Source organism: Lytechinus variegatus, chromosome 6 (genome assembly GCF_018143015.1).
Source record: "Lytechinus variegatus isolate NC3 chromosome 6, Lvar_3.0, whole genome shotgun sequence".
NCBI lineage: Eukaryota > Metazoa > Echinodermata > Echinoidea > Temnopleuroida > Toxopneustidae > Lytechinus > Lytechinus variegatus.
This window is the reverse complement of record NC_054745.1, coordinates 46754064-46780951: the sequence shown is the minus strand read 5'-3', so window position 1 is coordinate 46780951 and position 26888 is coordinate 46754064. Positions and strand designations below refer to the sequence as shown.

The 26888-nt window shown below is 35.5% G+C and overlaps 2 protein-coding genes across 2 annotated transcripts; one reads left to right on the top strand and one right to left on the bottom strand.

The window, feature by feature from the left end:
* Positions 1-76: 76 nt before the first annotated feature.
* LOC121417556 (protein adenylyltransferase FICD-like) lies at positions 77-3764 on the bottom strand. The gene is made up of 3 exons (XM_041611294.1): positions 3494-3764; positions 2300-2534; positions 77-1889 (listed from the first exon to the last, which is right to left on the bottom strand). The coding sequence occupies exons 1-3, from the start codon at positions 3762-3764 to the stop codon at positions 1064-1066; spliced, it is 1332 nt and encodes a 443-aa protein (XP_041467228.1). The 3' UTR covers positions 77-1063.
* A 140-nt stretch (positions 3765-3904) lies between these two features.
* LOC121417555 (ATP-dependent RNA helicase DDX51-like) lies at positions 3905-26888 on the top strand. The gene is made up of 14 exons (XM_041611293.1): positions 3905-3994; positions 7272-8052; positions 14772-14922; positions 15846-15991; positions 16721-16899; positions 17568-17676; positions 18886-19040; positions 19955-19976; positions 20926-21153; positions 22496-22611; positions 23485-23601; positions 24256-24421; positions 25740-25874; positions 26223-26888. The coding sequence occupies exons 1-14, from the start codon at positions 3972-3974 to the stop codon at positions 26244-26246; spliced, it is 2352 nt and encodes a 783-aa protein (XP_041467227.1). The 5' UTR covers positions 3905-3971; the 3' UTR covers positions 26247-26888.

Below are 26888 nucleotides of genomic sequence, written 5' to 3'. Positions count from 1 at the left end.
CGATAAAATCAATGAATATTATATTTTTAAATGCTATCAGCCTACATGTATCTTTGTGATGTTGCATTTTTAACCATAGAAAGCCAATGAGCAGCTAATTGAGTAAAATCCCACTCCATAGAACTAGTTTGTTAACCAAAATAGCAGGGTAGGTTTGATTGAGAGAGGTTTGGAAGTACTGTATAATAGACCTTATAAAGCCTGACGCACACTACACAATCTTACTGTGACGCACACCTGCTAACCTCTGGGAATGAAAAACTTTATTCTGTGATTTAAAAAAATGTATTTTTTCCCCAAAAGTGTATTTCATGATAAAACAAATAACTCGCTCATCACGGCACTCAAGCTGCATGCAAGCCAAAATGAGCACTTCTCTTGCAGGTGAAAAAAAAAAAAACATTGAAACATGTGTATATGCTCTGAGGGATTGTATTATTCCATTGGATTTTCAGCATAATACTAGGAATAATAAAAACAGAATTCTGCAAACCCTGTGTTCAAAGTCAAATCTAAATCGGCTTCAAGTCACAGCCGACTACAACGTCAATACGATTGAAATCAATCCAACTTTGCTTTTATTCCTACTGAGAGAATAAAAATACATGTAGACTTTGAATTTAAAGTATAGTATTTGATACCACTATTCAAAATTTGATTGTTAAACCTGTATGTTGGAATGTTATGATTATGATTTCTGTGAAACTGGATTGTAATAGAAGGTGTAGTGTGCGCTGGGCTATAACTAGCAAGTTGCTATCAATGTCTTTTATAATCTGTGAATTACAATTACAAGGAAATCAAAAATCACAAATGTTAAAAGTTACTAAAACTTTTCATTACTATGGCACAGCAGAAGATATATCAAAAAAATTTCTACAATTCAGAAATATCAATATCATAAGGATTGCAGATGACCACACCACCAATAATTTCAAAATATCTCAAATAAATAATTTGCAAATTCCTAATTCCCTGATTTTCAACTGACTTTAGGTTGAAAAAGGTACTGTCGATATCCCGGACCACTACAAACCCTGTGGATGTCAAAACATAATACTCATCACAAATCAGTGACCAACCGTTTCCCTTCTTCTATTTCTGGAAGGCTACTCGGAGAGTCTGAAGTTAACCATAGATAAGCATCCAACATATCATCAAGGCAATTACATATAAACCTAATAAATGGTCTGATATCACCAGCATTAGCTTGTTTTATGGTTTCATAATATTGCTGTCTCTGAGATAGCTTAACAATAACTGGTGGATAACCAGTTCGTAGCAGGATTAGATTCATTAAGAGACGTGACGTCCTTCCATTACCATCCATAAAAGGATGAATGTAAACAAATTTATAATGTGCTAATGCAGCAAATTCCACAGGATGTAGAGACAATGCTTCCTCTGAATTCATCCACTCAACAAAATCATCCATTAGGTCATTGATTTCAACCGAAGGGGGCGGGATATAACCTCCAACAAACACCTGTGTGGTGCGTAGACTCCCTGCCCCTAAGGGGTCAACGTGACCAAGAACGCGTTTGTGTATTTGAAGGATGTCATCAACGGTGATCTTCCCAAAGCGATGCATGAGAGTGTTGTTGATGAACTGTAGTGCAAGGTTTAGACCAAGTACCTCGTTGTGTTCCATAACGCTCTTCCCACCAACAGCTAACCCGGTCTCCATAATAGACCTCATCTGTTCCAATGAAAGGGTGTTGCCTTCTATAGCAGTAGTGTGATAGATCTGAAGATAGTAGAACTCTTCTTGAGCTCTTTGAAGAGCACCATTATTGTCAGGGATCTGGAGACCTAGTTGTTCTCTCTTCTCATCAACCTTAGCAAACATTCTCTTATCAATCTCAGCCACTGCTGCGGATGTTCTTTCCCTACAGACAAATGAGAATAAAAATTCAATATGATAGATGGATAGACAGAAAGATATATTTGAGACATTGCGATATATCATGCATGGATAAATGGATGGTGGAAAGACTGATGGTAGGAAGGAAAGACAGAATTTGAAAATGGGGAATAGACTGTAGAAAGATAGATACATAGATAGATGGATAGATAGATCAATAGATAGATAGAAGGATAAATGGATGAATAGATGGGTAAGGGGTGGATTATAAAAAGCTATGAATAAATAGATGGATGAGTGGAAAGAAAACAACATGAATGGAAGATTTAATAGATGAAAAGATGGATGAAAGGGAGGATGAACAAATAGAATAAAGGATAGATGGATGGACAGACAGATAGAACTGGTTCACTCTTGTTTTAAGACACTACTTACCGATTCATAAGAGCTTTAGAATGAGAATCATTTGAGATGAGAGCACAGGAGTAGAAATGATTTGCTTTGATGATATCTTCTTCTTCAATGAATTCTCCATAAGCATTGAGTGTATCTGCATGTGATGGATCTAATGCCAAGGCATGTTGGAATAGTTTATGAGCTTTCTCTTTCCTTCCAATAGATTGTGCATCTAAGGCTTGATTGACGGCAGCCTGCACCTCACCAGCAACATCTGCAAGAAAATAAAAAAGGTAATTCATTAGTCCTGTTTGGGAGGTATTGATGGCCCACTCTATATGCAAACTTTCCAAGAGCTTAGGTACAGGAGGTTCCAAGAGATTTTTACCAATGAAAAACATTTAAAAAACATTTGGATTTTGCTGTGTCATTAAAGTATGAAAAATACTTAATACAATAATATTGCTGTGAAGTTTGATGACATTTGACCTTGTGCTTATCAGTAAAACATGCATGAAAGGGGGAGGGCAGGTCTGTGCACCTTAGAAATCAACTTCTAAAAAATTCCTTTTTTTCCACAAATTTCTTTTTAGATAACCTTCCTTTTTCTTATAAAAAATTTAAAAGTGCCAAAAATCTCATTCAAAAATTTGAGATAAATTTATATGGTCTCCTTGGAAAATCCTTAATCAGTCGCTTTCAGATTGAACACAAAAATGTAGACCAAAACTAAAGCTTCAGTCTCTGTATTTTGGTTGTTCCGCTGAACTGCATCATGTGCATTGGCCATGTCAGAAATTGTAAAATAAATCCCCAGAAACGAGGGTTATTCCGGCATTATCGTGATATTGGGAACCACCGTTCACTTCATACAGCAGCGCTTTATTCAGTCACACACTCACACGCACGGTTCCCTATTTCCACCTCCATTCACTTTGTACACAAGTGCGTGTACACAAATCTACGAGTGGTTCCCAAAACCACGATTTGGCCGTTATTCCTGTCTGACGAAAAAGATGCCGCATGTCTGTGCACTCATTTCCTTTACACACAACTCGCTAATTTTTAATTTTATTGTTCCAAATCCAAGGTTTCTTTTTCCCCTTCTTAGCAATAGCAGTTAGATGGGGTGGCTGTGGCGTCTTAGTAACTTTTTCCAGTTTCCACTATCCCCCTCGGCCTCGGCCGGGTCCATACTGAGAAGCCTAAATATTGGAGTCTAACATGCAATACCTGGCGAAACAGATGACTTCTGCGATGCAGATACTGGCCAATTTCGCAGGCCATAATCAAACTTTTGAACTTCAGTGTTTGGGAGTGTTGACAATTCGGTTGTGCCGGTCCCACTAATTGACTTTCGCGTGGGTAAAAATATTCCAAGGTTTGAGACGAGTATCGCGCTCACCACACCACCCAATAGAAATAACAAGGCACTAAATACGCTTGATGAAATGTTGATCGTCAGAACAGTGTTGTTTCGCGATCTGTTGTCCCCCTTTTCCATGATTTTGGTCCACCAGAATTGTCATGTCGAATATGATGCAATCAGCTGGCGATGACAGCTCTCGAGAAAATAGATTTGGCAACTTCTGATTGGATGAAAGTAATAGACGTCATCATAATTAAACAAGATGGCTGCGCCCATGGTCGAGAAGTAACAAGTATTTTCATTGAATTTTAATGATCTCATTCGTATGTTGAGCTGAATATAATGGCGTTATTTACAGTGAATAGGTGAGTAAGTTCCAATGATTACACGAACCAAAGTATAGGCCTGTTTTTTTTTTCATTTTATGCACACTGACATCGACTGTCGAGTGTATGTAAACACGTGTTCTTTTTCTGTTGAGTGTGCATGTGCAGTGTAACTCGCATGATTTAACCATGGACCTGATTTAACCGAGGCCCAGGGTCAGAGGTAATCCAGGGAACTCCCGCCCGCTACGCGGGCGGGAGCCCAGGACCTTAATACGTGTAAAGGCATACTCACCTGACAAGCGTGAAGTATGGTCAAAATAATTCTCCGAATAAATAATAGTTAAAAGAGAAATCAAGCACCACGATTATGGATGAAGGTCTAACGAGTGGCAGTTTCCTGACATCTGATTCTGGGCACCAACTGGAACCGCATAAAAACGGAATTTTGTTCTTTCCTACCCCAGTCTCGATCGGCCATTTTGTTACGATTCATAACAAAAATGGCCGATCGAGACGGGGGTAGAAGGAGAGAACTTTCCGTTTTTTTTGAGGTTCCAGTTTGTGCCCAGATGTCAGGAAACTGCCACTCGTTAGACCATCATCCATAGAATCGTGGTAAGTGCTTGATTTCTGTTTTAACTATTCGGAGAATTATTTTGACCATACTTCATGCTTGTCAGGTGAGTATGCCATATTACACGTAAGGTCCTGGGTTCCCACCCGCGAGCGGGCGGGAGTTCCCTGGGTTAAGGGTCAGGGAGTTCACACTGAGTGATACACAGTACGATCTATCTAATTTTTTGCATTTTTTCTCTTGTAGGCCTATCCTTTACTTAACTAACGTTAGAATACGGTAATAGAGAGTGTAAAAAAATTGAGCGTTTTATCCCCAAGATTTTTAGAGAAGAACACAGAAAAAAAAATCAAAATAGCCATGATAGATAGCCATGGCATGATCGAATAGTTTGCCCAACGTATTTCACGACACACACTGTATTCACATGATTGTAAGCTCATGTTTGAGGTTGGATGATTACTTGGATCTGATTGCACATAAATGTGTGAAGTCTACATCATGTAGATGGAGAACATTTTGTTAATACTCATTCTGCCAGTTTATGTTATGTAATGATTATTGAAATCTTCAAACAGACTAAATAATTCAAGTGTCTCCTGAGTCACTCATCCAATGAACAATGAACCTTGTTCTCGGTTGCATCTCCATGTGTGGTAAAATAAGGGTGGCAATGTTTGGCTTATTTTCTCTTTTTATATAGAACAAATGCTTGATTTTCTTACACTGTCAGTTTTTATTACAGCTATTAATCATATAAATTGGCTCTAGTCTTATGTTAATTTAATCCTTTAAATTATTTTTTTCTTAATTAAGAATAGAGATTGAAAAATGAAAATTTTCTTGCCATATTACTTTCTACCAATAGAGGATGTACACAAAAATATGCCCCAAATTCAAGATTTTGAGCGCTCTAGTGAATACAAAAATTGTTCCCAAGTTACTAATAAAAAATAAATTGCAACTGTATGGAAATTAGTAATTTTGGTCACAAAAGTAATATTTTAATTGATTTTTTAAAGTGTGTGCTATGTACAGCATTGGCATACCATAGTCCTACCTGTAGATTCTTCATAGGCAGGATGGTAGCAGTGTCCTGAGTCAGTGATTCAGAGAAACTTGAAAGGAATTTAATTTTGAAGAGAATAGAAAATAAAAGGTAAATGCTAAATGCTAGTTTTGGTAACGATATCAAAATGAGTTCGTACAGAATCCAATGTAATGAAATGACCACCAAAGTGTCTGTTGTTATAAATAGAATGTATGTGCCAAAGGATTTTGGAAGAAATTGCATAATTGCTGAGAAATCAGCTAATAAGCACAATATTCGGGTAGAGTGTCGGGCCCAACATTCAAAGCAATGATTATACACTGTCCCACATGCGCTTATCCGTGTTGGGGATCTTCAGTCTGAACATTTTTCAGCGTAGATTTCAAGATTTCACAAAGTTCAGTTAATAACTGTACCATCTAGATCCTCGATGATCATACCGACAATTAAGCCTGGTTTACAGACTTTCTCATGAAAACAGTGTTTACTGCAACTACTGGAATTTCTCTTTAAAGGAGAATATTTTTCACTCCACATCACTTACAAAATGCATGGTATTATAACTAAAATTGACATAGTATGGTACGTGTGGTAATTTTGCTGAAATGTTGATGTCAAGCCATATGAAATGGGCTATACATTAATTCTCGACAAAAGAGGTTAACAAAACTTCCATTTTATGCCTAAAATAATTTTAATAGTTAATTACATCAAAATATACACCGAAGATTCATGGTCAGGAGCATGACAATGAATACGTGTAACATGAGTAATGCTAATTTTGGTAAATTTGTCAAAAATGTGAAATGTTTAAATAAATCTGACCATCTACATAATTTGTGAACCTCTATGCCAGTTATAAAAATCATAAACCCACTAATTGAGGACACTTTGAACAAAGTCATGTTCTTGACTTATGTGGTCCAAAAATGTAACATATTTTTGCTTGCCTATATTTTCTGAATAGAATTGTCAAACTAAATTATGATAATATACCAAGGTATTGTCAATCATAAACCTTGTGCAGAAAAGAGAGATTGTCAAAAAATGGCAATTACAATATGTTAGGTGCCTAGATTGTGTAACATATGGAATTGCCCTTAGGCCTACCGGTATTGCGGTAATAAGAATGTCATGAGAATTTTAATTTGTGATTTCATACTATAATAACATCACAAATCAAAATTCTCATAACTTTCTTATTAATGACATCACCAAAAAAAATTATCATTTATTACCGCATTTAACTCGTAGTTGTAGGCTGTAGCTCTATAAATGAAAGAAGAATCATGAATGTAATTGAATCTTTTTGTAACTACAATTTCTACAAGAAAGAAGATTTTTTGGAGTGTGAACTTTCAATGCTTATTAAACTGAACGCAGGTTTTAATTTGTAGACTGATCAAGATATCTGGCAGGTCTATTGTTTGGACATGACAAGACAGAAAATTTAGGAATGTTGCCATCAATATTTCATAAATTGGTTGAAAATGATGTGATTCCCTATGATACACTGTTGATGAGTCATTTTTTCTTACATTTACAAATTAAAGATGGCCATTAAATATCTGTGAATTTTTCTCGTGTTATATAATTGGTCAGAAATTTCAAAAAGAAAAATCTGATTTTGATTATCTTTTTATCTAAGTAACCTTTTTCAAAATTTTCTCTTTTCCTACACGATCCAGATATTTAGGGGAATCGCCATTGGAGTTGGGTCAAAGTTCGAAGTCAAGTATTCTTGATAAGATTAATGCCAAGGCTAAGGAAAGAGAGGAACAAAGAAAACAGACGCCTTGTAAGGAAACTCCTCCTTCTAAGAGGTCAAAAGTCAAAGGTCAAACACAAAGGAGAACAGAGAAAGATGAACTAACCCCGAGCACAGATTCTGGTTTACAAAGGAAGAAGAAGAGGAGATCTTTTATAGAAAAGGACTGTGGGAGGAATGGACAAGGTGAGGTATCAACAGGGGATGTGGGACAGGAAAGTGAAAAGAATGATGGGAAGGATGATGATGTTATTTCCATGGAGATTACAAACAATGCAATGGTTATCTCAAAGGAGACATTCCTCCATGATGGAAAGGCTTCAGAGAAAACAAAAAAGAAGAAAGGGAAAAGGAAACATGATACTGAGAACAAAAAAGAGGAGGAGGAGGACATGAATGCAAGACTTACAGATGAAGGAAAAGAAAAAGATGGAGAATTACAAGCTTTTTCTCCATCACATATTGAGAGAAAGAAAGAAACTTTGAAATCCTTGAAAAAGAAAAAGAGGTTAAAGGAAATCAAAAAGAAAGATGAAAATCAAACTTCTGATGAAGATGAAGAGAACAAACAAATGGAAGTTGTTACAAAGGATGATGAAGAAGTAGATGATGGAAGTATGATCGAAGGAGCGATAGAGGCAATAGAGGAACATCATGATTTTGTAGTACTAGGAGACTTTGAAAGGAAACACAAGAAAAAGGTAACACTGACATTCTCAATCTCTTTTACCACTCTCAAAGTCTAATCTAGAATAATAAACCTACATAGAGTTTAATTCTACAGTCAAATGAACAGAACAGACTCCAAAAGGACCAATCACTTCAATTGGTTTAATAATAGCTGTATTTATAATGCGCTTTTTGCCTGAGGATACAAAGCGCTTGCTATTATTACCCCAGCTTTAGCTCGAGCTACCATCACTGGCACTTAGTGCATGCAAGTAATTAATCCTGCCGGGTACCCATTCACCTCACCTGGGTCGAGTGCAGCACAGTGTGGATAAATTTCTTGCTAAAGAAATACACGCTATGGCCAGGATTCGATCCCACGACCCTCTGTTTGAAAGGCAAGAGTCAGAACCATTAGACCACGATGCACCCACTTAGAAGTTTAAAAGTATTGTATTTAGAATTGATCAGTCTGGAGTCTGTTTCGCCAATTTTGACGTGACATTAAAAAGCTATATAGGCATAATTTACCGGATTATAAGAACAATCTTAAAAAAAAAGAAATGTAGAAAAGCATGTTGGTGAAATTTTTGCTATATTTGATTTGATTCTAAAAAGTTTTTCTTTTCCTTATTGACCAAATGGATAATATCATTGTTATGATTTTTGTAGGGTGGATTTGAATCCCACAATTGTGATAGCATACAATTATTGACTGTACATGAGGATGACTGTGTCTTTGTTTGATAGATAATGTTACTATGTATCATGTAATCTTTATGTGTATCATATAACATTCTAAAATATTTTGTGCAAACAAATTGATTTTCCAATTGTACCTGATTGCATAATGGACAATGAAAATATCTGAATGATCATATCTCTGGTATTTGTCTCACCTGCATAGCAGAGTGAGACTGTAGGCGCCGCTTTTCCGGTGGCGGCAGCGGCGTCAACATCAAATCTTAATCTGAGGTTAAGTTTTTGTCTCACCTACGAAGCAAAGTGAGACTATAGGCGCCGCTTTTCCGACGGCGGCGGCGTCAACATCAAATCTTAACCTGAGGTTAAGTTTTTGAAATGACGTCATAACTTAGAAAGTATATGGACCTAGTTAATAAAACTTGGCCATAAGGTTAATCAAGTATTACTGAACATCCTATTAGAGTTTCACGTCACATGACCAAGGTCAAAGGTCATTTAGGGTCAATGAACTTTGGCCGAATTGGGGATATCTGTTGAATTCCCATCATAACTTTGAAAGTTTATGGATCTGATTCATGAAACTTGGACATAATAGTAATTAAGCATCACTGAAAATTTTGTGCAAGTTTCAGGTCTCATGATCAAGGTCAAAGGTCATTTAGGGTCAATGAACTTTGGCCGAATTGGGGATGTCTGTTGAATTCCCATCATAACTTTGAAAGTTTATGGATCTGATTCATGAAACTTGGACATAATAGTAATCAAGCATCACTGAAAATTTTGTGCAAGTTTCAGGTCTCATGATCAAGGTCAAAGGTCATTTAGGGTCAATGAACTTCGACCATGTTGGAGGAATCAACATCGAAATCTTAACCTGAGGTTAAGTTTTTGAAATGTCATCATAACTTAGAAAATATATGGACCTAGTTCATGAAACTTGGACATAAGGTTAATCAAGTATCACTGAACATCCTGCATGAGTTTCACGTCACATGACCAAGGTCAAAGGTCATTTAGGGTCAATGAACTTTGGCCGAATTGGGGATATCTGTTGAATTCCCATCATAACTTTGAAAGTTTATGGATCTGATTCATGAAACTTGGACATAATAGTAATCAAGCATCACTGAAAATTTTGTGCAAGTTTCAGGTCTCATGATCAAGGTCAAAGGTCATTTAGGGTCAATGAACTTTGGCCGAATTGGGGATATCTGTTGAATTCCCATCATAACTTTGAAAGTTTATGGATCTGATTCATGAAACTTGGACATAATAGTAATCAAGCATCACTGAAAATTTTGTGCAAGTTTCAGGTCTCATGATCAAGGTCAAAGGTCATTTAGGGTCAATGAACTTCAACCATGTTGGAGGAATCAACATCGAAATCTTAACCTGAGGTTAAGTTTTTGAAATGTCATCATAACTTAGAAAATATATGGACCTAGTTCATGAAACTTGGACATAAGGTTAATCAAGTATCACTGAACATCCTGCATGAGTTTCACATCACATGACCAAGGTCAAAGGTCATTTAGGGTCAATGAACTTTGGCCGAATTGGGGATATCTGTTGAATTCCCATCATAACTTTGAAAGTTTATGGATCTGATTCATGAAACTTGGACATAATAGTAATTAAGCATCACTGAAAATTTTGTGCAAGTTTCAGGTCTCATGATCAAGGTCAAAGGTCATTTAGGGTCAATGAACTTTGGCCGAATCGGGGGTATCTGTTGAATTACCATCATAACTTTGAAAGTTTATTGGTCTAGTTCATTAAACTTGGACATTAGAGTAATCAAGTATCACTGAACATCCTGTTTGAGTTTCAGGTCACATGACCAAGGTCAAAGGTCAATGAACTTTGGCCGAATTGGGTGTATCTGTTGAATTACCATCATAACTTTGAAAGTTTATGGACCTGATTCATGATACTTGTACATAAGAGTAATCAAGTATCACTGAACATCCTGTTCGAGTTTCAGGTCACATGATCAAGGTCAAAGGTCATGTAAGGTCAATGAACTTTGGCCATGTTGGGGTTTTTTGTTGAATAACCATCATATCTCTGTAAGTTTATTGGTCTAGTTCATAAAAAGTGGACATAAGAGTAACCATGTATCACTGAACATCTTGTGCGAGTTAGAGTAGTTTTCAAAGTCAGCACTGCGCGATGCAGGTGAGACGGCCAGAGGCATTCCACTTGTTCTATCACCCCGATGCCTTGGCCGAGGAGTGATAGACGGGCTGGTATGAGAAGCACGGAGGGAGTGATGACATACATAGCAGTCCATATTTTATCATTAATCATATAAGGGCAAGTCCAAGAAAAGGTCACCCTAGAGTAGAAGGCAAAATTTCATCTTTAATTTAAGAAGTTATCTTTGGTGGGGTAAGAAAGCCCAAATGTTGAATTTTTAAATTTCATTGAGAAAAATATGATAATATGCATATTTATGCTAATTTGGGGCACCACATTTGCATAATTGGTAAAATTGGTGTTACATATGGGACAATTATAAAAACTCATAGAAAATAAAAAGAAAACTTGAAAGGCAAAAAGAAGCTGCTGAAAACTGCTTATCTAAAAAAAAAGAGCCAATGGAGTAAATTAGAGAGTCAAAAGGGGCCTAAGCTTTCGATCCTAGCAGAATCTTCGTCGGAGGCAAAATGAAAATGGCAAAAAGAAAACTTGTGAGATTTAGTCATAGGTGGGACATGGACCCCCTAACATCTTATTACTTTTTGGGGAAAAAAAGTGATGTCATCTAATTAATTGTGCAAATTAGGTTTTGTCCAAGGATGGAATGTCCCATACGTAACATTTTGAGGATGTTTTTTAAGTTATTTCTCATAATACAATACTTGAATTGTTGCTTCTCTGGGAAGTTCTGATTTATCAAGTATGAAACTGTTATACCAAAAAGAGTTTCAAAAATATAGTCTACTTTTTAATTAAAAGTTAATTAAAAAATTGTTACGTTTGGGACAACATGTTACGTATGAGACATTTACACACAATGTCAATGGGGAGATTTGTGTACAAAGTGAATGGAGAAAAACAAATTTCAAGAGTGCTCTAAAAAGTGATAATTTACCTTTTCTTTAGTTTTTAAAGACTGATTTGTTATGAATACTGATTAATGAAAACAAATGAAGTAAAAAAATTGTGAAAAGGGAAGAATATGAAAAAAATTAAAAACAATAGAAATACATAAGAAATTCATGAAACCATGAAAAACAACAAAAAAAAATATTGAAATGGCTAATTTCCTCTTCAGTCATATCAAATATGTCTCAATATAACATTTTAAAAGACAGAAACTCTTTTGTTATTTCCATATTTTAAATTATTTCAATTTTTTTAATTATGGAGAAAATTGTGTACGTTCTCTATGGGGACAAAATGTCCCATACGTAATTGTCCCATACGTAATTGTCCCATACGTAACATGTCATTAATTTGTTTAGAGTCTGTAATTAGAGGGATTTGGCTTATGACATGAAACTTGCCTTAGATATACTAGAGTATTGTGACTTCTATCACACTGAGTTACAAGTTGTCAAATGAATTCAGAGAATCCTCAACTTGAAAAAAAAGGTTTCAAAAGTTGTCTTTTTTCTGCGTCCCATACGTAACAGCCCATCTTTTCTCTCTAAAAGGTCAAGGTCGAGGTCAATGTCACAATTTTTTGCATGATTATTCTTCTCCTAGATGTCTACCATCAAGAGGGTATTCAATCTAATCAAAGTCAATTAACACTATATTTCAGGTCATTAAAGCCTCTGAAATGTCCAATACGTAACGCGCGCGAATTCTTGGACTTGCCCATAATCTCTAATCTAATATAATTTGCTCAATCACTTTGTAATTTTAAATGAGCTGCTAGTTCTGCTGCTGGTCTTGGAAACTGTTTCATGATACATCCACATGGCCATTGCGCAGTTGTATACGCATACATGAACAAGCAGCAGCAGCGTGCATAGCCAGTTTTTATAGCTCGAAACAGCTAGATGTAGATGCACGTGTTGCGGCGCATAGCAACACAACTTGTGGCCCCTCCCTCAGTGGTTACAAGTACATACACTATCCAGAGGGTTTGATGGAAAACATTGAAAGTTAAGTCAAACCACTGAGATGATGATAGGCGGAATAGCACCGCATCACATGAGGCAGTTTTGACCAATCTGTTTGACCAATCAATTTTGACCAATCAATTTGACCAAACACTTTTACTATATGAGGTATATAATAGTGTACTTAGATTTGTATTCATATCTTTGAGGGCCAACATGAATATGCTGACTTATCTAATTGGTTCAGGGCGCGACAAACCCGCTTGCCCGCTTGCCCGGGGCAAGTGAAAATGACGTGCGGGCAAGCACTTCTCTAAGTCAATTGCCCGATCGGGCAAGTGGTTGTTGCGTCTTTTTTTCTGTACCGTACCTCGCTTTTCCATAAATCATCAAAAATCCACACTCAAAATAATGAATAAGCCTTAAAAAATAACGAGTAGCGCAGTTTCAAATTCCGAAATTGCGTTATTTTTTCTGTACCACGTATTTCCATAGCATACATGGTACCAGGTATGAAAAAAATCAACGCAATGGCCGGGAAACAGTTGAATGTAGTATAGGGGTCCATTATGACTACCACCATGTGCAATTTCTAATGCACATTTTCCCCCTTCCGATATCACAATTCTGTGATAAAATAATTAGAATTACACAGGAAATAAATCACAGTCTAGTAACCGCGCATTGGTGAGTTGTCATTCGGCTTTGCTTTTCAAAACGGCCTATTAACATCCAAAATAACTTGCCGTATTTGTTAATTATAACTTAAAATTCATTTGTTTCCCTTTTTGAGGGGATGAGGTAAATATCAGACAATAAATCATCAAACAAAGCTCCATCTATTTTACAAGGCCGGCGGGAGACTCACACACGTGCGCATATATATTTGATGATTTCTTCATTGTCATGTATATTTAAGTTATTAATGAATACATTCTCACCAAATTTAGACTTCCCAATAGAGAAATGCAATTTTCGTAGAAGTCTGCGTTTTCAAAGAACTTCAGGAAAAGTTAGGGTATGTGGGCCTTTATTACATGGCCGAGTACAGGTTATTGTACTGGAATAGGCGAAGTAGAAATTAGATATTGAATTCATTTATATCAAAGTTCAACTCACACCCACACAAACACCCACACACACACACACACACACACACAAGATTCTAAGCATAGTGAAAAAAATTACTTAAAAATCATACAATATTAAACAATGTTAGTAATAATTCATTAATAAGTGAACAGGTATTCCTCAAAATAAAAAAAAAGTAGCATGTGAAAACATGTAGATAAAATTATTGACCGAGTGGAACATCATAAAATGATGAAGAAAAGACTTGATGGTTTCCAACTAATTTTTTTTTTAAATCAAGGAAATATGGAAAATAAATTACCATTTCATGGATTTAAAGATGCAAAATGTGAAATTTTAGCCACTCCACTTTTGATGATAAAATATTTTTTTCCGAGTCAATAAAGAGCTGAACATTTTCACTGGCTTTCTTACTTTTTCAACTGAAAGCAATTCTAAGGAAATATGGTACGCAGGAAGCCATTTCATGGATTTAAAGATGCAAAATATGAAATTTTAGCAACTTTTGTTGAAGGGTTTTTTAAAACCTTAAATAAAACATCGATTTTTTTTCTCCAAAATAAACGTAAAGACTTAGGCCTACGTTGCTGAAAATATCCTTTTCAATGTGTGTTCTTTTATACTGGACATGATTCTCAATTGTTATTTTGTATACCTTAATAAAAATAAGAGTAGTGCCGTCATAATGAAAAAATTATTTAAAAAATTGGGCAAGCAGTTTTTTCTATTGGGCAAGCAAATTTTTTCATCACTTGCCCAACAGGGCAAGTGACGAAAAAAATTTTTGTAGAGGCCTGATGCTTGATAAACAATACAATTTCATGGAGTAGGCTTATATAAGGATGTCTTTGATTGGTTGATTACATTTCATTGAACAGGTTTATGAGGCTCTACCTGATTGGTTGGCTAGACCTTCTGTTATCAAACAAAGTCTGACAAATGATTTACAATCAGTCACTTCAGTCAAAGGTCTGGATGAGAGACTAGTCACAGCTTTGGCAGAGATGGGAGTGGATAAGCTCTTTCCAGGTAAAATCAGTGATGAATTAATTCAATAATCAACTATGTTGCTCAACAGTGATTATAAGATTTGTTAAGCAAAAAAATACATTAAGCAAAAAAATACATTAAGCAAAAATACAAGCTTAATGTTGCAAAAGACATTATGACAGTAACCTGAACAACTCTTGTTAGAACAGTTATTTATTTCTATTATTTCTCTTTCTTTCTTTCTCTCCCTCCCTCCCTTCCTCTGTCTTTCTTTCTTTCTTTCTTAAGTTTGTTTGTTCTTTACATGTATCTTTTTATTGAATGTTGTGTATTAAAGCACTTTTACAATCACAAACATAAGAACAGAATGACACATGATTCTTGGATATATTACATGCGAAGGCCCTGCTATATAATACTTTAAGCTTAGACTGACTGTGCATTTCTACGTTTTAAAAAGAAGCAATATAATGGGTACAACCCAATGAAATGTTTGATCTATTATTTTATGACTGACCCTTAAATGTAACAGCCATTGACTTGTCAAAATGTACAATCACTTGATAGCAAAATTATTATGGTCCAATCTGTTTCATTCAAGCGTTCAAGTTTGAATGTAGTTAGGATGCTATGTCTGCATAGCACTTGTTGTAATTTGTAAGATGTACTGTTTATGCATCATTTGATCCAAAATACCATTTGTCTAATTCAGATGAGAAATGTTCCCAAGCATGTAAGACTTCTAGGTCAGTCTGCCAAATAGTATTACATGAACTGGCCTAGTAGACTAAGTGGAATTAGGACAAAATGGTATTAAGGTTTGTAGTAGACAAAATAAAATCAGGCCAGAATTATTTCTTTATTAGACCAATTGGTAAGAGACCAATCATGTTTGTGCCATAGTTATCACTTTTATAATTACTACATGTATTTTGTTCTTTTTTAAATGTATCTGTACACAGTTCAGCAGCATGTAATTCCTATTCTACTAAAGTCTCTTCAGTATGGTATACATACCGGTCATGCTGGTTATAGACCTAGTGATCTCTGTATATCAGCTCCTACTGGTAGCGGTAAGACGCTTGCATATGCTATTCCTATAATACAGGTGAGTAGTAAGATCCTTGTGGGACTACCTTTATTCATGTTAGCCATGCTAAATGTATGATCAAACATTCTCAACTCCTAGGTAAATGGCAAAACTTTGTAAAATATTAAACTAATGGTAATACTTTGTAACCACTTTGCAATTTATTTTTCTAATAATTTGTCTCCTATGCTTTTATACATGTGCTATTTGTCACAAACTGTGACAAAGTCATATGGGGAAAGATCATTTTCACATGCAGCTGCTATTTTATGGAATAATCTGCCAGAATATCTTAGAAATAAACAACCATACGAAAAGTTTAGAAATAGCTTGAAAACACATTTATTCACCATTTTGTAAACAATTAATGTAAGAACGCAGTGTTCTCCCCCCATCTCCACTCCTTTTGTAAAAAGCGCTTAGAGACATGCAACTTTGCTTATGTATTTTGCACTATACATAAACGTTTCATTATTATAATTTGAATCATTTGCAAAGAAGCTTGCTAGACCATCAAAATATGCCATTGGGATCAAGGGGGAAAATAAATCCAATTAATGATTAATTACATGTTTTTTGGCCTTATATTTTTTCATTTGTTTGTGTCACACAGATGAACTGTCTATGTTAGAACATAAAGTAAGCTTACAATTAATTCTACAAGTATAAGGAAAAAAGAAGTTATTTTCTCACTTTAGTAGGTAACTTGTTCAGTACTGATATTTTCTAATCTTCTCTTTAATGTAGGCTCTGATTGATAGAGTAGTTTGTCAAGTGCGAGCTCTCATCGTTCTCCCAACACGTGACCTTGCCACCCAGGTTTATAAGATTGTCAGCTCGCTCTGCAAGGCCACGCCCCTCAGACCTGTTCTAATTGGAGGAATCAAGAAATTCTCTCAAGAACAGAGTGGACTTGTAAAAGAGATGTATGTCAATTATTAGATTCAATGTATTATCTCTAAACACAAAAATCTGGCCTTCACTGGAACAAAAACTTTTAAGCATAAATTAAAAATATTCAACATTTCAAATACAAATACAAACCCAACGTAGGCAAGAATAATAAAAATAAATGTAAAACTTTCATGTAGTCTTTCACTACTCTTCAGCACTCTATAACTCACTACCCTATTAGAGAACATTGAGATTTATTGAATCTGCTCTGTACCCAGCATTGTAGGGAGTCAGTGAATTATTAAAGTACTGTTTCAACTATGGACCATTTACTTTTATTGCACTAAAAACTGACTAGTAAATATTAAGGTCATGTATGTTATTAAAACCATGTCTGCCCATTTTAAAGAAAGTGATAAACAAAAATACGCAATATAATGGTATCTGGTTGTACTATCTGGTCACATAATAACCTATTTTAAATTTTTGTTCTGCTCCCTGTCAATTGAAGATGAGAGCAGACTAAACCAACATACCTTTATGGCTAATGCCTATCGGATGATTTCCTTTTTCCAGCCAATTTATTTCAAAGCATTTATTTTAGACATTAACAATAAGGATTAAACATATTTACCTTTGAAGGTGAGAGTTGAAGTCTTGAACTCTGTTCTATGTTTCAGTATGTTTGGTTCATTTTTAGTGATGGAGAATTTCATTCCCTTGCTGATATCGTCATAGCAACACCTGGAAGACTTGTTGATAATCTCTGTAAGACTGTTGGATTCAATCTTCATCATCTTCGCTTTCTGGTTAGTACCCCTTCCTCCCTCCTTCATTGAGAGCATTGTTGGCTCAGTCAGTAACGTGTCTGTCCGTTGAACCAAAAGATTGTGGGTTCAAGTCTACCCTTGGCGGATGACTGAAGCCAGTGCGTTGTGTGTAAATGTCTCTCCCATGTTTCATAGATACAGGCTATTATACAATGGGAAACACCTGTCCCTCGGATAGGACGTTAAATGGAGGCCCCGTGTAGAGGAGAGTCACCACCTTTGCATGTTAAGAACCCACTGCACGATTCGTATAAGTGTAGGGGGAATCCCCGGTGTAGTGGTCCACCTGCATTCCCCCCAATCAGTTATATCGGGAGGAGAGACCTGCAGGTCATAGTGATTCAGTTCGCTTTTCGCCTCCCAGGCACAGGTGACGCCAAACAAATAATAATGATAATGGTCTTCATCATCTTCTCCATTATTTATTGCTTCACAAACACTTCCAAGTCACAGCACACTCTTTAATACACAACAAGGTTTTCTATCAACTTTTACATGGTTTTTAAATTTTGATGAGAATTAGAGAGGGTCCCGGCATGTTAAATTTCTAATCACATGTTGACCTAAAAAGCATATTTAGGAATGTACCAAATTAATGGAAAATACTTAAGTTTCCTAAAAAATTTTAATCTCACAATCTGAATCCATTGATTCTTTTTTTCCATTATTGATAAAGTTTGAATTCTGGAACTTACTATCTTTGCTTTCAAAAACTGTATCACAATTTTTCACTAAATAATGTTTTCTAGCCATTTGGGTTCAGAGTGTTTATTTGATTAAGCATAACTTCAAAATTAAAATTGCATGCACTTGTGTCTTGAATTTGATCTAAAAATATGGGTGGTATATTCTTGAAGAAAGTCGTTTCATGTAGCAAATTTGTTTTGCAATTAAAGCTTGTGTAAAGCATTAAGAAGTGAGCTTTGGAGCCCCCCCCCCCTCCCTCCAGTTAACTCATTGCCTACTGGAACCAGATTGTTCTTTTCTAATGGTTATGGAAATTAGAGACTCTTTTTAGTCAATTGATTAATTATTTGTAAAACAATATAGAAAAGACCAATAACCTCCACATAATATCATTGTTCGTAGGTTCTCCATCTATCCCCTCCTATCACCACTATTTATTATCACATATATTACCTTGTATTGTGGAGAAATATTGATGACTGCATATTTTGATATCTAAAGGTGATTGATGAAGCAGATCGGTTGATGGAACATATCTCACAAGATTGGATTGCTCAAGTTGAAAAATCAGCTTACACCCCTCAGTCTGATAATGGAATAGCCCCACCATCATTCACTTCAATTAGACAACGGCCTGGTCCATTGACAGTCAGGAGGTAACTCTTTTTATTTGCAATGTGTCATTATGTAACATAACCAGTTTAAGGACTAAATGTTTTGTATATTACATTACCGGTATGTGATTTTGATATTAAAGGGGAATCCAACCCAAATAAAAACTTGTTTTTATAAGAAAAAGAAAAATCAGACAAGTTGATAGGTGAAGGTTTGAACAATATTGGACAAACAACAAGAAAGTTATGAATTTTTAAAAGTTGTAAATATTGGTGATCACTTTACCCATGGAGACTTCAAATTGGCCGCATATGTGATATCATAGTGATGTAAGGCAAGGACTACTCTTCCATGGACTCCAATACATATTATGGCTAAAATGTCATTTTTCCCAAAAGTTTTATTTCAAATTATATTTTTCTTTCATGAGGACATAAAACAATATACTACCTGGGTTATATTTAGATTACTGCCCTGGGGGAATGGGTACTTAGGAGAAAACCACAAATCCCTGATAATAAAGTACATGGCCTATGGGAAAGTTGTCCTTGCCCCTTGTCATAATTTAATTACCCAGTTGCCAATTTGGAATCTACATAGTATTAGTGATTTCAATTTTAAAGTAGCTATAACTTTCTTACTGCTTGGCCAATTTCTTTCAAACTTTCACCATTCTGTTTAATTTATTTTTCTCCTTCCCAAAACAACTGTTTAAGGCCAAGGCTGGATTCCCCTTTAATAAAGAAGTTTGTTTCTTTATTGGTTCATTTACAAAGTCTTTGGTGACAATATTTTTTAAAATTCATATCCTTATTTAATTTCTTCACCAATCTCTGAAAAAATAATCATAAAAGGTTTGACTAGTCGAGGAGTGTTCAGCATTTTGCTGAACACAATTGTTGAAGCTTTCATGTTTTAATTTGTCCTTTTGCTATTCTCTTTTTTCCCCCTTCAGGTCATCAGCATATCAACTACCGGTAAGTACCACAGAGTATCTTGCTCGTACAGTAAATTAAGGCTTGACAAGTTTTAAATCTTGAGAGAAAATCGACTTGATCCGTACACATGAAAGAATCATATATTTTTTGCTTTTTAATCGTACATACATATTCCCCTGGGGCAGTAATCAAAATGTAAAAATGGACTACATATTGTCTTATGTCCTTCTGAAAGGAGTTCAATTATAATTTTTTAAGTGATAATAGCAACTTTGTGTATTGGAGTAAATGGAAGAATAGTCCCTACCTTACATCACTATGACTATATTAATACAGCCAATTTGAAGTCTATATAAGTATAGTGATTAAAACTTTTTACAACTTTTAAAAAGTCATAACTTTTTGTCATTAGTCTGGTATTAGATGATCTTTGTAGGTTATACATGGTGGAGTTTATAATGTGGAGAAGAAGGGTTATGGTTAACCATGCGTAATGTGAAGAAGGGAAGGAAATACAGGCAGAAAGAAAGTGATAAATGTCCTGGAAAGGACTAAACCAGATGAGATGAGCTGAATATTGCTTGAGTAGCGATGGTTTGAGTAGTAGCAGGATGAAGTATGGTATTGTTAAAATTCTTACCCATCGCAACAGTCACAGCTTTTATATGAATATATTCAGCTACACTGGCTGAGAGCTCTTTTTACTTCATTCTACAAAGAACTTTCCTACTTTCAGCGTTTGTAATAAGTCTAGTGTCCAAGCAAAATAATGAGTATCATAGAGGGGATCCTTGTTATTCAAAAACCATTAACAGTCAAAAGATCTAGTTCTGGGTACCAGTCATTAGCGAATTTTCCTAATCTAACTATTGACAAGTTAGGTGATAGGATTCAGTCAACCATTTGATTTTATCACCATTTTATCATTTTGCTTTGTATTCTGTAGAAAAACATTTTAAAGTCCAGTCATTAATGTTTTTTTATACAGCTTCAAAAGCTGCTTTTCTCAGCTACTCTCTCTCAGAACCCTGAGAAATTAACACAGCTAAGATTATTCCAACCTCATCTTATCACCACGGCAACCAGTAGTAAGGCCACACCCACATCAGGATTGAATCTGGATAGAGAGAAGGATAGATTAGATGAGGAAGGAGAGGATATAGATGAAGGAAGAAGTGACTTTGTTGGAAAGTATACAACTCCTGTTGGTTTATCGGTATGTACTCCTACATTGCCTAGAGGATTTGCTTGCATAGATATTCTACTAAATACTGTATCACAACTTGAATACCCACAGCACAGTTCTTACCAGAAAGTTCTAAAAAGCTATTTTTTATGATAGAGTTTTGAAATGTTGTTTACACTTTCTCTGATACTTTGTAAAAAATTCCATATGAACATTTTCATGAAACATTTGAGAATTTCCTTGTGACATTTGTATTTCCAGGTCCCTTGGAAGGATTTTTTGAGTTGGGGCGCTGAAGTCAATTTGAAAAGCAAAAAAAAAAAGAAAAAAGGTTTTCTCTACAAAATGGAGATCCAATCATGCCCGAGAAATTTTGAAATCAAGAAAAAAAAAGTTTCACTACGAAATGAAGGTCATTTTGGTTACATTTTTACACATCTTCCAGAATACCTTGGTATGCTGCCTATGGAGAATAATACTCGCAGCACCCCCAAGGAAATTTTTATCAAAATCAGATGTAAAATATACAAATGTCAAAATATAAAGACTGAAATAGGGACCAATCTTCATTTTTTGTAAAGATTTTAGTTTCAGTCTGAATAGAGGATAACTACAACTAAATTTTGATTGACCTACAAACTTTTAAAAAGCAGTATAAGTGTGTGTTTAATTTTGATTTTCAAGTTTAAACAGCAACATGAATCATGATTCAAAATGCAATTACAAAACACAGAACACAAACGCGCCAGCAGCGCACCGTTCATGATCTAAAACACGAAGCTGATTGCCGTTGAATTCTCCGCTCTCATCACAAGGTCAACTCTGGCGCAACCTTGTGTAGGGTTCCACTGCGAACACAGTCATTCTTGGGAACTTAATTGTGTTCAGTATCGTATTTTGTTACATTCTTGATGCTGATTGTCCTTAAGAGCTTACCTTTTCCATCTTGAAAATTTTCTGCAAATTTTGATCAGAAAGATGTTCAGTTTTATGACTGAGAATGGAAGACCTTGACAACACCCTTTGTTTATTTTTATTTCTCTGTTTTGTAAAATTTTGTGTTTTGAATCATTATTGTGTTGTTGAAAAATCAAAATGGAGCACACCCCAAGCTGAATCGACATCTTATTCTGGTCCTAGGCTTGTTGAGTAGTGTATAAGTGATAGTAAACTGTATTGATGTTGTTATAAGGAAGTGAATTATTGAAATCAACATTCATATATCAATGATAAACTTGATATCATTCCTGCAGTGTGGTTTAAAGTTTGTCATCTAGTTGCAGGCTTGTTGTGTAATGTTCAATTTTCTTTTTTTGTCTTGTGAAATTATTACCTTCAATAAAACTGTTTAATTTTTTAATTGATATACTAGGAATACTATGTCCAGTGTACAGCGGGTGAGAAGCCATTGGTTCTGAAGCATTTCCTCATCAATCTTTACTTCAAGCAAGTACTCTGTTTCACAAATAGTGTTCAGACAACTCATAGGTGAGTATTGTATGTCATTCAAATATTTCTGAAAATAGGTGCACTCTTAACACTTATAACACCAGGGCATTACGCTTTATCATATTTAATTATTAGAATTCATAGAAAATAATGTGACAATACATCTTTAAAATGTAGCTATGCAACCACTTATATTTTGTCCTTTTCTTTCATCATTAGTGTTTTTGAGACTATGACATCTACAACTGATATCTAAAACACCCCAGCCCGCCCCCCTCGTTCAGAAAGTAGGGAGACTAAAATACCCGGATTATTAGTGTTAAATCAACATAGTAAATGAACAAGAAACCTCATGTCAACTTCTTGAGAGTAATTTCTGTTGACTTTACTGCCCCACTGATTTTATATAGGCATTCTAACCCTCTCTTTGTTTTTTTAGGACTGTATCTCACTTTGTGGTTTGCTTGAACTTGGATGTAATAAAAGACTCAGCAATAGAGATCATGGATAATTTGTGAGGGGGGGGGTAGTTTGGAGACAGATCTGGGGGGGGGGGGCACTTCCATTCACGAATGGATACCATGCGCGACCATGAGATCTTAAAAAGCACCCTAAACACGTATTTTCTATATTCTGAAAATGCTCCCTTAAACAAGTATTGGCATGTGAAACCCTATCCTTAATTGGAAACAAGACGATACTCTTGGCAAGTATTCCCTGAATTGAACCCCTAAACAAGTACAGCGATATTTCAATGTTGTATCTTGGACATCGGTTGACAGTTTTACCTGCATCATTGGGTTTAGTACAGCTTGGAGGTTGGGATATTGATGATACAAATATTTAGAAGGTAGAGGATTGACTATGCTTTGTGATGGAAGAATAAAAGAATTATATTAATTATTTTTTCAGGTTATATCTTCTCTTGAAGTTGATGGGTGGTATTGATGTAGCAGAATTCTCATCTAATCTCAGTCAAGCTCAAAGACAAAACATCCTCAAACAATTCAAAGCTGGTAAAATACAGATGTAAGTATCATTATATCCCGCAGAATGTTGCTATAGGATTGGTCAGAAATCAGTCATGTGATAAAGGATAGTTTTCCCATCAATCATCACTCGCAGTGATGAAACTTTTGTCCAGAGGGTTATAATGCGTTATGAATTAGTTTGAATACACACAAAATGAAGAGGTCATTGCCGCTCAATTTCTTTGTTCCATCATTCTCCATCACCTGCAGTGACAATCGCACAAGATCTAGATTTGCGCGCCCAGTGTACATATGTGCCAGCAGTGAAACTTTGCACAAAATAAAAGTGCGTTGCCCCTCATTTGTTTTGTAGTTATAGTAAAATTCCACTGTGATGTCACATTAAATCTTACAGGAGCAAGATATTGGATACTTGCGCACAGTAAAACCTATCTACACCTACATTCAATAATAAATTTCATTATACTAGACTTTCATTCTAATATTCAAGTCTTAAAAATAAAAAATATGTATTCTTAATCATCTTCCAGCTTATCAAATATATTCTTCAGACTAAAACTCTGCGTTTCAGGAATACAGGAACAATTAGTGCTCTCCACTCCATCTCCACTTAGAAAAAGCGCTTAGAGAATGCAATTTTGCCTATGCATTTTGCACTGTACAAAAATGATTCATTATTAAATCATTTCAGCCTGATCTGTTCTGATGCAATGGCTCGAGGAATGGACATTGAGAATGTTCGTTGTGTAATCTCATATGATCTACCACCTCACCTTAAGACATATATACACAGGGTTGGACGAACAGCTAGGGCTGGAAGAGGGGGCACTGCCTTCTCATTTGTCAGGAAAAAGGAAGTAAGTTATGGTTGCTAAGTGCATGGTGATGATGATGAAGAAGATGATAGTGATGATGAAGATGGTGATGATGATGGCGATTATTATGCTGATGGTGATGATAGTCATATTAGCAGCATCATTTGGTTTATGACAATGACAGTCAGACGGCAGGTCCCAAGAAAGTGGCTTCTTTCTTCCAAGTGAAATTCATGTTTTGCATATTTAATGTGCTTGATGCAGACCGAAACGCCTCTTCATTCGGTCATTGCTGCTCTAATTCTGCATCGAGTTTCATGAATTTGGTATCATTGTAAAGAAGAAGAATCATTCTTTCAGGTCATGTGTTTGAATTTGTTCAAAGATTTTGTAATATAGGTTAAAATGTTGATCTAAGATATGCTAGAAAATAATTATTTTCACCTGACAAAAACTGCTATTTTCACACTTTATTTTTATTTGAGCCCAAATGATTTTTAGATCATGACAAAGCTTAATATGTATGCTTTAAAGTGGTATAAGTTTCAAAATAAGAATTGGTTTAATCGGGTCAAGATCACACTTCATTGGCCAAGTACATAAAGCAGTTGGAAAACGAGAATACTGCACTCTGATTGATCAAAGAGACCACACAATGGCAAATTTCAACGGTTCCAATGCCTGGGTTCACGGGAAGGTCACACTTACCATGTGGTAATCTCCTCAAATACCCCGCGCCTGTTGTTCTGTGAACCTTATCCAGCCAATCAGAACTCTGGATTTCATGCAAGTACAAAATTTCAGAAATCTCGTCTTGTACCTTGGTGGGAAAAGTGTGATCTTGACCCGATTAAAAGGTGCGGCATATCAAGATTGGCATTGTGAGAAAAAACAGAAGTTCAGCTTTATGTTAATATATAACATTGAGGCTCAAAATAAAAAAATTTTACACAATTTGCAAAAGAAAATAGAGGAAGATAATTCAGTTTTGGGGCACATTTTCAGGCCAAAAATTTACTTATTTATCAAAATATTGTATACAAGATAAATGACCAATATGAAAGAATAACATTTACTCTATCTGATGGTGCAATAATATTTCATTTAACTTGAAGTTAAAACAGGTAAATTCTTAGAATCACAAGATTTTTCAAGGAAGAGGATTCAGCCACGAGATGATTTGGATGAATATGGCCATTTTGCTCATTAGCATAGGGACCTGCGGTCTGACTGATGAGTTTTCTCTGTTTTGAGAAAAATCATTGCCACAGCAACATGATTTATATATACACTGTATACCATCATCATCACAATCATCACATACAACATGTTGCTTTCACTCATGTAATTTATCCTAAAGGTCAATGAATTTAAGCATATGCTGAGGAATGCTGGGAAGGATGGCATCCAACGACACACAGTATCATCCAATCATCTTGAAGCTCTCACACCATCTTACAGTGAAGCACTTTCCAAGCTATCCACCCTACTCAGAGTATGTATAAGTAATCATCTATTTTTTTTTAATTCTGGACCCCTCCCCCATGACAGTGTATGTAGATAGCTGACAATTTGTCTCACATATTCATTAACTTGTACAGTAGCCGGTGATAGAACTTTTACTGTGTTAGCTTCAAATTACTAGAATGAACAACACATCTCCATCACAAGCAATTATCAGAAAAGCATGAAATATCCATATCTATTTGTAGTTTTGAAGATTATGTGATTCCATTTCATTAATCTATTAATCAGCATTTTGGGGTCTTATGGGGGAAAGTGTAGTAAAAGTATTGATAAATATTATTCAATTTAAACCTTTATCCTTTTTTTCTTTCTACAGGAAGAAAAGGCACATACACTTTGATATCAAGACCTGGAGAGGACAATGGAAATACATCTTGCAGAGGATATAACTTCCAATGACTGGAAAATGATATTTTATCCTCGTAATTAGTACTAGGTTAACAACAACCCCCAAGAAGTGGGGGGTAGGAAGGTTTGAAATACCATATAGGTTTGGTAATTACCAAAAATAATAGGAAATTACATGAAAGTGGTCAACTCAAATATTTCAGCTGTTCTTTTGCATACATCTGTATTACTTTTTGGATGGGATTGAAGAATTATTTTAAGATACAGTCCGACCTCTGTTAATATTTGGCCTCCCTGGATCTCTCTATTATCCGAACACACACTTGCTGAGATTTTTTTTCAATCTAGTACATGTGGAAGTGAGATTTCAATCTAAACTAAAAATTCCTATGCATACTCACTTTGATTACATACATTTTCCAATATAGTCTACCTACAACCACAGTATTTTTTATGAAAATATCTTTCCCAAATCATAGAAAGAACTGTATAGCGCTCGGCCTCGATTCGGACAGCGCCATCTATCATGTTTGAACCTACAGTCATAACAATGGCTGGCTTTGCGAAACTGAGCCTGTGATGCTCGCCATGATGATCCAATTTTAAAACTTAGTTTCATCTGGTCATTCTTTTT

Coding starts and splice junctions, on each gene's coding strand:
- LOC121417555 (XM_041611293.1), top strand. CDS start 3,972: ATGGCGTTATTTACAGTGAATAG. Junction 16,900..17,567: donor AGTGGACTTGTAAAAGAGAT/GTATGTCAATTA, acceptor GTTCATTTTTAG/TGATGGAGAATTTCATTCCC. Junction 19,977..20,925: donor CATCAGCATATCAACTACCG/GTAAGTACCACA, acceptor TTTTTTATACAG/CTTCAAAAGCTGCTTTTCTC.
- LOC121417556 (XM_041611294.1), bottom strand. CDS start 3,764: ATGGAAAAGGGGGACAACAGATCGCGAAACAACACTGTTCTGACGATC. Junction 2,535..3,493: donor GAAGTCATCTGTTTCGCCAG/GTATTGCATGTT, acceptor ATTTTCTTGCAG/ATGTTGCTGGTGAGGTGCAG. Junction 1,890..2,299: donor TCTAAAGCTCTTATGAATCG/GTAAGTAGTGTC, acceptor ATTTGTCTGTAG/GGAAAGAACATCCGCAGCAG.